Genomic DNA, 11,723 nt, shown 5'->3' with positions numbered 1-11,723 from the left:
AGCCTCTTGCTTATGTAATATATAGTGCAGTGATGCCGAGTGCCCAAAGGGCACGCGCACAACCCCAAAATGCAATGTGAGCATCCCTCCTGAGCATGCGCACTGCCCCCGCCCATTTTTAGCTTCTAGGCTGATGCAGGAGGTCTTCCAGGCCCCAAACGGGGGACCGTGTATGCAATGCAAGTACCCCTATGCATGCACCCCACTCCCCTGCATTTGCACACAGGCGTCCCCTGTATGCATCCCGCCCCCCACGCATGCACGGCAGAGACCCAGAGACCAGCTGGGCCGGCAGGAGGTGTGCACGCATGCAGGGTGGAGCTGAGCTGGGGCGACGGCTGGTGTGCCCACAGAGAAGGCTCTGTGTGCCACCTGTGGCCCACATGCCATAGGCTCGCCATCACGGATAGAGTGCAATCTGTTTTGTGCCAATGGGTTTAAAGGGACTTATTTGCTATTAAGGAGACAGAACTTAGAAGTGAGGAGTGTAGAATCTGTAGTTCTCAAGACACTATTGAATTCTAAATATTTTTAAAACTAAAAATGGTGGCGAGAAGAGGTAGGTCTCAATTTATGACAATTGGGACCAGAACGGCTGTTGTTAAGCAAGCATCATTATTAGGTTAGTCATGCCTAATTCTATGATATGGTTGTTAAGTGAATCCTGCAGATGTTAACGTGAATCAGAGTTGTTAAGCAACCTCCACCTTCTCCCATTGACTTTGCTTGTTGGAAGCCAGCTGGGAAGACATCCCATGGTGATCACGACCTCAGGACATATCAACAATCATATTTTGGTTGCCAAGCGCTAAAGTTTTGATCATGTGACTGTGAGGATGCTGAAAGTCGTAAATGCGAGGATCGATTGAAAGTCACTTTCTTCAGTGCCGTTGTTACTTTGAACAGTCACTAAATGAATGCTTCAGACTAGCTGTAGGGTTTATATTACCGCTTCCTGATATTTTTCTTTAGACAGAATACTGAAATAAATATGTTGTCAATCTTGGCTCCTGAATATTGTCCCCATATATTTCTTGGTAAAAGTGTTATTGAAATCGTTTCCCGCTAGCTTCTACAAAATGAGAATTTCTGAGTTCTGCTAATAACCTTGGGATTCAAAAGTAATTTCCTATCCAAGTTCGGAACAGGACTGAATTTAATGAGTTTTCAAATCAGCAAGTCTTTGCCACCAACATGCTTGTCCAAAACATTTTAGGATTACCATATAATTTGAGTTTATATTGCCCATGTGGATTAAATGGTATCTATAATGAGATGTCATTCCTCATCTTCTTCTTTTAATGAACTCACAATCCGTTGCAGGGTAGTCTCTGGCAACTGAATGGAGCTAGCAGAGTTTTAATGGCCAGATGCCCTTCCTGTCGCCAGTACGGAATTTTGTTCAGCAGATATATTCCCAGTGTGCCCAGAGAGAGAAATATCTGCCCCTACCTAGGATCGAACCCACAGCCTCCCGATTGTGAGGCGAGAACTCCACCTCTAGGCCAGCACATCCCCTCCTTTAAATAAGATGTGACAATCTCAAGCTATCTTGAGATCATCAAATCTCAAGAGCTCCGTGTATTTCCCCCCCCTTCCCATTCATCAAAATGATACTAGAACACGAGTGAAAAGCTGAGGGCACTGAAGAGACCTTCAAAAACGACAAGTAGTGAATGTCAACTTTTCCACTCTTTTACAGGTAGTCTTTGATTTACAACTGTTTGTTTAGTGGCTTTTCCAAGTTACAGCAGTATTGGGAAATCGACTTATGACCGCTTTTCACACTGACGACCGTTGCAGTATCCCCATGGTCACATGATAAAAATTAAGATGTTTGGCAACCAGTATGTATTTATGACGGTTGCAGGGTCCCAGGGCCATGTCAGTGGTGAGATTCAATTTTTTTTACTGCCAGTTCTGAGGGCGTGGCTTTGTGGGCGTGGCAAGGGAAGGATACTGCAAAATCCCCATTCCCTCCCAATCAGCTGGGACTCAGGAGGCAGAGAATAGATGGGGGCGGTGCCAGCCAGAGGTGGTATTTACCGGTTCTCCGAACTCAGAGGTGGGTTGCTGCCAGCATTACTCCCAGTTCAGTGTGCAAAAAATGGTCCCCGCGCATGCCCATTTGCTCCAAAAAAAGATCTGCGCATGCGTACATTAGAAAAGGAAGAAAAAATACTTTTTTGCAATGAAGATTGTTCTGAGCATGTGTAGAACTGAAAATCAAGATGGCGACTAAGACGATAGAACGGGGTCGGGGGCGTGGCAGGCCTTGTTACTACCTACTCGGCCGAACTGATAGGAACCCAGCTCTGTCCGAACTACTCAAAATGTCCGCTACCGGTTCTCCAGAACTGGTTAGAACCTGCCGAATACCATATCTGAGTCATGTGATCACCTTTGGTGACTTTTGGACAAGCCAAGTCAATAGGGAAGCCAGCTTCAATGAAAAAACACTGTTAGTAACTTAACTGCAGTGATTCACTTAACAACTTGGCAAGGGAGGTCATAAAATGGGGGGAAACTCACTTAAATGTTTTGCTCAGCAGTGGAAATATTGGTCTCCATTGTAGTTGAGACCTGTCCTATAAAGTAGAAATGTGCCTCCAAGAAAGGAAGGATGAGTCAGCAAAAACCGTGTGTTTTTAATTGAAAACTGGTTTTAACGACCAACTTAGCAAATTTGGGCAGTTACAAACCTGTACACTTATTTTGTTTCTTTTGTTTTTCCTTTTTTTAATAGCAAAATAACAAGACAATACTGCCAACAGGAAAATGAACAATTGATGTGTTAGGCAACAGGGGACGAGATCCATTTCATTTCCGGAGATCATCTTCCCTTTTGCATAAAGTTTGTTACAGGGTGAAATCATGGGAGAAAACTTTTTTTAATGTCAACAGAAATGTCATTAGAAAATGTGATTGCGTTTGCACACAAAAAAAAAAACCCTCATTAAAAACAACAACCAGGCAGCAGTTTCGTGGAAACAGAAGTTAACCAAAAAAGAGCTGATCCAAACGAAAATTGAAATCTCCTTCAGCAACTTAAAAAGTGTTTTTAGTTTTATAAGAAATGTTTTATATGATTAACCTGATACGGATGACTTTACACAAAGGAACACAAGTAACAAAAATGAAAAGCGACCTGATTGGCATTGAATATCTACAAAAGCCCAGTAATTTCAAAATTATTATATACATTATTTTATAAACTTTTTAACACCAAAAACGTATATCTTTTACAAACCAGCCTGCTTGCAAACAGGTAAAATTTACACACAATTATCTTTTCTTATACAGTGCTTCAAGGAGAACTTAAGATTTATTTATTTTCCCCCCCAAATAAACTTCCTGAAAAAGCAGTTATCCTCGGTTTGAAAAATTGTTCTGGTAAGAATTCAATGATATGCTTAAGCTATGTTAAGTGAGGCCTTGAATTCCCACGATCCAGTTCAATTATTCTCTTAACACTGCCAGTGGTGAAGTTTGGTTATGGCCTGTAATACATTTGTAAATTATTGCTCTTAAAAAAAAAAAAGATGAAACGAACTAAGTTACTTACATCCCACTGCCTCTCCTTTTCTCTCTAAATGGAAAAAAAAAGTCCAGTGCTCTTCTGTTTGGTGCATAGCCTTGAAATAATGATCTCTTGTGAATAAACTTACTATGGATTTTACTACTGGAGAGATGCAATGAGCAAAGAAAGGAAACGGCCAAAATCCGATGTTTGCATATTTGTGAACAAATCTTTTCCCACTCCCAATGATATGGAATGAACTTGGAAGATGCAATTCAGCTAAAACGCCCCATCAAAATTTTGGGAAGATTTCTGTTCTCTGGAGCAATATCGAAATTATTTATCTTTAGCCAGTGGTGGGATTCAGCCAGTTTGCACCTATTCGGGAGAACCGGTTGTTAACTTTCTAAGCAGTTTGGAGAACCGGTTATTACTTGTAAAAGACCCACTAACAAAAGCAGTAAATTAATATTAAATCGCTTTGCTATCAAGATTAGAATGTGGAAGTCAAAAGAGTTTTCCTCATTTTGTATGCAATTGCAATGATGGGTCCTACCTGTGTACCAAGTATTTACATAACTAATAAAATGCTGCCCTAACTAATAAAGTACTACTTCAAGTGTGATATGGCTCACATGACATTCTTACCATCTCGTAAATAGGAAGCAAAGAGAAAATGCTGAGGTCTGGACCTTTTGGCTTGAGATGCAGCTTTATCATGTGGAATTTTTGTTTTTTTTAGGAAAACACTTATTCTTGTGAACTTCTTGGTGTAGTAGAATGAATAATAGCCTTTTGCATAGAACAAAACCTGAGTCGTATCAAAAGCAACGGAGCTGCTCATGGCTGCCGGGGGGAGGGGTGGCAGAATCGCTTAAGGACATCAAGAAAATTCAAGATGGCGGATGCTTCTACGAGACTCAAAGCTGCCATCTTTAATTTCCTGGAAACCCCCTCCCCCAATCTGCTTAACTCACCAACGGCTACACATTATTCAGCGTTAGATAATTCTGAAATGCCCCGTTTCTGATTGTTGTTGGGGAAAGAGATATTTTTTTTAAATCTCTTCCAAATTACACCCAATATGTATTCCCCGATAAGCATCCTACTGAAAAAATAACATGGCCACACAGCTCTTGTTAAACCGTCCCACTTTATGATATGCTGAACTGTTTTATGTATGGGGCAATCAGAAATACGAATTTCCCATATCTTTGAATCACTGAATCGGTTGTAATTATCTACGTGTAGAGTGGCTGAGCGAAGACGGTCTGAAGCTCCAGTTGGCTTCAATGCCATTTAATCATCTACGGCTTACTTACTACTAATCTTTTACCCCATGTCATCAACAACCAATTGACAGATGAGTTGCGGTTGGGATAAGGACAGGAAAAATCAGGGTGATTCATGGTAAAAGAAAGTAAGGGGAAAACAAGAAAAACCACCACGCCGGCAGAGAAAGTGTGCATGCCTACTAATTGTGCTGAACTGCGGGGGCTTACAAGCACCTGGAGTCTGGCCAATGCATTTAGCTTGCTTGTCTAGAATGCTTTTACCTATGGCGAAGCTATAATTTAATAGCAGATTACAAGAGAATCTGAAAGCACACACAGTGGAATGTATACATGGGCAATTCAATCGGAGATTAGTCAGCAATGCAGATTATGCTCTGGAATAAGTGGGACAACAACTATAAGTGGGGCAGTGAGCAGCCAGCTGCTAGAAGAGAGGTGGGGAAAGGAAGAAGTGATGACTGCATAGGATCTGGAAAGACAAGAAGAGCCTAACATTTAGTGGTTTTCTACAACACACATGCAAGGTACCCAGGAGAAGGGTGGAAAATGTCCCTTACTTAGAACTACCAAAGGGTTTCAGTTTATTTTTATGTTTTTAATGGAAGACTACTAGAAAGTAGGGGGAAAATGTATCTCACTTAAGTTCAGTTATAGTAGTAAATGTCCCCCACCCCCAAAAAGCATTATTTGAACCTTCTTTTTAACAGTCAGGAAGAATTACTTCATAATAACTTGTGTTTGTTTGTGTGTGGGACAAACAAGTGCAACTGAACAATAGCCCAGAATTCAAATGTGTAGTAACTTTGGTATCCATTCAAAGCAACCCCAACGTATATAACAGCTATGAGCACAATCAGTTGGAGGAGATGTTGATTATGTCAACTCTTCTGTGGGTCTATGTATGTGTGTGTGCGCACAGATGCACACAAACACACGCACATTCATTCATGGTCATGAGGTGGTCAACCCACATATCAGCTAGTTTCTCTGTTGACTAAGCTCCTTCAATTTCGTACACTATATTGCCAAAAGTATTCGCACACAACTGAGTCTGATTATGTGGATGGGTGAGCGAATACCTTTGCAACAGAGTGTACATTACCACACACAAGGTTCAAATACCATGTTTCCTTCATCCCAAAATATTTCGAAAGGCTGAGAAGGGTTAACAAAAACCATAATTTTATAAATGCATTATAAAAGAATGTCTGCCATATTTGAAAGTGAAGGCCCAAAGGGGGGAAAATCACTGAACAGGAAGCACATGTTCAAGTTTGTACTATTCGGAGTATTCATACCGGCAGTCTTGGCTTGAAAATTAATTTTTTACACACATTTTTTTCTAACCAGACCATTTCTTATTAACATAACCCTTAGTTACAATATTCTTATAGCCTGAAACGGGAGTTGTAAACAACAGATTCATTCAATTTCCAACATAAAATTTAGACTTACAACGGGAGTTGCAATCAACAGATTCCTTCAACTTCCAAAGTAAAATTTAGATAACCTTTGTAAAATAAAGGTGCTCCCCTTGCTTATTGCATGGCATTTGATTGAAGCACTTGGCTTGATATGATCTATTAACCGGTATCCTCCGAGGCTGAAGCAAGAGTGAGGATTGGTGTGAGGACACCAGAAATATTTAATTTATCAAGCCAAGTAAAAATAAAATTTGTCACTTGGTGTAGAGAATTTTTAGGAAATCTATCTGTGGGGATGGAAGCACTCATTCAACATTGCGCTGACAAAAAACCCAAACAAACAAGATACGATTGAGAAACGGGCGTGTTGCAAAGGGGATGTGGAGTTTGCGAAAGTCAAGAAGGCAACCTGTTGTGAGGTGATCAAAGCTACACCTTTCATGTGTCGTTATGGGCAACGGACACACACACGTGAAAAATGAATGAGCCTTAAGTTACACAGTTGCAGGCCCCATCTTGACTTTTTCTGACCCACCCTCCTCCCACCCCGCAGACCAATCCCACAAAAGACCTGCGGGGGCATCCTAAACCATAATTCCCTTTCACCAGTAATCATTCTTTTTTTTTTTTTCCATTTCAGTTGCTGGTAGGCTGGCTTCTCCTGGCATTTTCTTCCATGCAAGATGGGAAGCTTCCATGCAAGATGGAAAGCTTGAATTCCACTGAGACAAGGAACGTGGCAACAGTGTTCAAAACATGGGAAAAAGATCATATGGCTGGGGTTTCTCCACCCCCCCCGCTTCTAAAATACATGTTGGCAATGGGGTCAACAGCTACAATGGCACTCTCTGTAAACACATATTTTAAAGGTATTTAAAGGTAAAATCCCTGTGGATATTATTCAGCTAGTCGTTACCGACTATAGCAGAGGTGAAATTCAGCAGGTTCTGGAGAACCGGTAGCGGAAATTTTGAGTAGCTCGCAGAACCGGCAAATGCCACTTCTGGCTGGCCCCAGAGTAGAGTTGGAATGGAGATTTTGCAATATCCTTCCCCCAGGAGTGGGGAGGAAATGGGGATTTTGTAATATCCTTCCCCCAGGAGTGGGGAGGGAAGGGGGATTTTGTAATATCCTTCCCCCAGGAGTGGGGAGGGAAGGGGGATTTTGCAGTATCCTTCCCCTGCCATGCCTACAGAACTGGTAGTAAAAAAAAATGTGAATTTCACCACTGAACTATAGGGTAAATGGCATTTAAAGATGAATGAAAAAAAACCATTGCCGTTGATGTGTCCTTCGAGGGTCAGAAGAGGACGGGGAGCCCAACAAATAAATAAATAAATAAGCAACCAACGCATCCGTCAGGGCCATTCCATTTTTCTACTCCTGGCCCACTCAAGGCTGCAGTATTAGCCCTGAATCAAGGTCAGCTAGGTGTTAAATTCTACGTTGACACTCCGCGGTTTATACAAGAACCAGGGATGATGGCTCAGTGGCATACATTGTTGGATTAAGGGGGCCATCTTAATACCCACCACTTGACTCATCATGATGGCCAAATCAACTCTTAATTCCCTGTTTCTTTTAGTGTTAGAGCAATAAGCACGAGTTGGAACCACTCCTGATTGGCCGTCCTCTTGGTGTCTTGGATTACAACTCCCATTATCCATAGACTGAATGACCGAGAAGCATGCCGATTAGCAATTATGGGAAGCATAGCTTAATACTCTCGGAAAAAGTATCAAGCTGAGGAAGTTTGGCTTAACGCTTGTTTGATGAGTGAGTGCCTTCAACGCAATCAGCCAACATATGAGGCAATGTAGAAATATGACATTTAATGAACTCTGAATGAACTGATTTAAAAAGCTTTTAGGGAGGGAAATTACCAGCTATCCTTTCCTTTATTGATTTAACTGGTCCAGGGTTTAAAATGGTTTAGAACGCAATGCTGCAAAGGGGAAGGCTCAGTCTGCCATCAAACCATTTTCCGCCAGGTCATCTTTCTTTTGGCAATACGCAGGTAATGCTAACTCCAAAGACTAATTAATGGATGACCTTGGGTTTTCCCAGACAACCTGCAGTTTTCACCCTGCTGTAATGTGCGTGCACCACATCAATCTCCTTGGCGGGCTGAAAATGGTTGGATCTCAACCCCGTCCCCGATGTAGAACACGTATGACGCAAAAAGAGAAGAGTTGTTGAGTTAGGCTATGAACGGGACCAACCGACAGGAAGGAAGTCCAATGAAAAGAGCTCCTTCACACTTGAGTCTGCTGATGGATCTCCACAAAAGGCATGTGAATCTGATGGTGATCCAGAGAGAAGTCCTCGATGCTTTCGTAGTCACTCATGGCAATCTCAGAATCATCAAAACCACAGCCCATTGAAACATCGGACGAGGATGCGTCCAGAGAATTGTGTAAAGACAAGGGTTTCTTGGCCACACTGTTGCCTGTATTTGGTCCTGGGCCAACCCCAAAAGTACTAAATTCGTTCCCAGTCTGAGACCCACCGTTGTCCATCTCGTTGGGGAACTGGTGAGGAGGGAGGTATTGGCTCGGGTGAAACTGAGGCCGCCTCTGGCAATCTGGGCTCAGCGTGCTGGCCATGGAGATTGGCTGGGAGGGCGGGAGGGCTTCGTAGTGGTCTGGGTAATCCTCTGGGAGGGGAGGGGGCAATTGGTCTTGGTTTAAAAACTCCTCCTCATGCGGTGGAGGATAGTCACTATCAATATCGTAACCACCAAGGTAGTAATCCGTCTCCAGCTCCCTGGTGCTCCCATGATGACCTGTGCTGCCATCGGCCGCCTCATAGTGGGGCACCTCCTCAATGTCAGATAAACGCGCGCTTGGCATCCAGTCAGAAGTGTCCCAGTGATAAGCTGTAGAGGGAAGCAAACACCACGTTAGGAAAAAGAAAAGAGAACACGGAGTCGTCTTTAAGGGAAATGCAACAAGTCCCACATGCATAGGAGACCTAATGCCAGGGGTGTCAAACTCGATTTCATTAAGGGTCGCATCAGGGTTGTGTTTGACCTCGGGGGGGGGGGGGGCATGGCTAGCTTGACATCACGTGTGTCGGGCGTGCCTGTGGTGGCCAGAGTGCTCTGCCGGCGAAAACGTGCTCCCAAGCTCCGTTTTCGGCTGTGACGGCCTCCTGGAACACTCTGCCAGTGAAAACGGAGCTCCGTTTTTGCTGGCAGAGGCACCGTGGGCCAGTCCTTCCCTGTTTCCAGGATAGTCCCGTGGGCCAGATATAAGCACTTTCTGGGCCAGATCTGGCCCGCGGGCCGCGAGTTTGACACCCCTGCCTTATGCAATGAAGTTGCTTAAGCAAATAATCAGCATGCTTCTTAATTTTTTTTTTATTTTTTATTTTGTTTCTGTGAAACATCAGCCAAGCATGCTTTGGCCCAAAGGGAGGAGAAGCAACCTCACGTCACAGCAAGTAAGCGACCCAACGCCGCCATCTCTAAAGTAAAGAATTTTTAAAAAAAAATCAAAGCAAAGGAAGCGAGAAATCAAACTTTCTGAACGTCTAAAACCTCTCATGGAAATGCAGGCGATTTAGGTAGAAAAGCGTATAAAACAACAGACATTAGAAAAGTCGACATGCTCTTGCAGTTGCATTGGTTTCCAGGTTCTTGGGAAAAGGGGGGAAAAAATTACACAGGCAAACGAAGTAACAGGCAGTAAAGTAAAATGATAATTAAAAAAAAAAGAACCAGCAAAACCCTGAAAACAAAAGGAAAACCATTTGCGTGGTTTTCCGCAGGACCAAAATATATCTCGTAACATGCTATAACATGCACAAACCAGGTAAAAACATAAAGCCCAAGTCGCTGAGGTCAAATAAAGTGTATTAGTAACATTTGGAAGCTCCCATCAAGGCAAGATGCAAATTCACCTCTGTTGCAGTTCTGTCCTTCATCCACACCAGAAACTGTTAAATATAAAGTGAAGAAGAAGAAGAAGAAAAAACAAACACTGGAAATTCTCAAATCTGCAACCATATGAGCGTTAAAACCGAGCACCGCAACACGCCTTTAACACCATGCCATGTGCTTCTTTAATGCGTCTGATGTAAAATATGATTAGAAAGTACTTTTTAAGCCATGCTTCAATGAAAGGTTAAAAACAACAACAACGTTATTCTGCTTTTCGCTTAATCAAACCTACGGAGGCGCAGATGGAAGCAGCATTTTACACCGATGGATAGAAATGGATGACTTTTAATTTAATCGGAAGCGGACATGCAAAACTGACATTGGATTTAAGACGAAAAGTCAATGCACTTTTCTCTCTCTCTCTCTCTCTTTTTTTTTGTTTTAAAAAAAAGGCTGTGATGTATTTCTTTCTTGCTCACTGTGAAACAGGAAAAAAAAATTAAGAATCTACCATGTTCAGGGCCGGTTCAAACAAATCTGGGCCCAAGTGCGCTCAGATACCACGGTGAGGGGCACGGTATAACCACCTGAACAGAACAGAATAAAAAAGGCAGTCAATTGGGCCACCAGAACCACACAGCACAGAATCCGTCTCTTATCTTTCCATCTGGGAAAATGGGAAACTGGCTAAGGGGTGGATGGTAGGGCAAAGAAAGCTTTCTCTCTTCTGACTTTCAGTTCCCCCATTTTAAGTCATCTCCTTGGGGGAGCTCTTGTCTCACAATCAGGAGGCTGTGCGTTCGATCCTAGGTAGGGGCAGATATCTGCTGAATGAAACTCTGTACTGGTGACAGGAAGGGCATCTGGCCATTAAAACACTCTGCTAGCTCCAGCCAGTTGCCCAGACTCCACCCGGCAAGGGATTATGGTTATCGTTAAAAAGATGCGGATGCTGATTTCAAGTCATCTCCTTAATCTTCTCACTTGGTACGGAGAACATCAAAGGTAGGAAAATATTTGAGAATTGGCAGCGGGTTCTTCAGGAGGCCAAGGGTTACCGCGGGGGTATTGATGCAAAATCAATGGACAACCCCCTCTGTGTGGATGGATGCAGGATCTTCTGTTGCAACGATTTGGGACTGACACACCCATTTTCAGGTGCCTTTTAAGGTCAAAACAATGGACAATTTGGTTGGTCAACCACAGAAGGGGCTCCGCACGCCCCCCGGAAAATGATCTTCTGGTTTCCGGTACGCGCATGCGCACTGGCCACCTAGTCTTCCCGTTTCTGGTGTGCATGTGTGCTCAAAGACCAGCTGGCCAGTGCGCATGCCAGAAACTGGAAGATCATGTTCCCGACGTGCGCATGCACACTGGGTGGCTGCTTTTCTGGTTTCTGCCACGCACACACGCCCCGTTTCGGCACTTGGTGTTGAAAAGGTTCGCCAACACTGACCTATTCCAAGGCACAATAAGAAATGGCAAAGCCTTTTCAATACTGTATGGATTATCTGAACTGCAACCTACTCTGCAAACATTTAATATCCCGTGCTGCAGGAATGTTAAGTGTATTCTACTACCCAGCTATTAAGCTGTCATTA

The 11,723-nt window shown here is 43.1% G+C and overlaps 1 protein-coding gene across 6 annotated transcripts in view; it reads right to left on the bottom strand.

The window, feature by feature from the left end:
* Positions 1-2,647: 2,647 nt before the first annotated feature.
* The window catches only part of FAT3 (FAT atypical cadherin 3), a 569,348-nt gene continuing 560,272 nt past the window's right edge, over positions 2,648-11,723 (bottom strand). For 3 of the 6 annotated variants that reach the window (XM_081950682.1, XM_081950676.1, XM_081950678.1), the window contains 2 exons: positions 10,143-10,178; positions 2,648-9,117 (listed from right to left, as the gene is read on the bottom strand). In XM_081950682.1, the coding sequence (XP_081806808.1) occupies positions 8,495-9,117; positions 10,143-10,178 (659 nt within the window). In that variant the 3' untranslated portion in view covers positions 2,648-8,494. The remainder of the gene's footprint in view (positions 9,118-10,142; positions 10,179-11,723) is intronic. The other 3 variants (XM_081950677.1, XM_081950679.1, XR_014175185.1) reach the window with 2 other exon arrangements.

This window comes from Natrix helvetica, assembly GCF_964273705.1.
Source record: "Natrix helvetica genome assembly, chromosome: 4".
Lineage (NCBI taxonomy): Eukaryota > Metazoa > Chordata > Lepidosauria > Squamata > Natricidae > Natrix > Natrix helvetica.
Note: the sequence above shows the minus strand (reverse complement) of the source record. Positions and strands in the feature narration are given on the sequence as shown.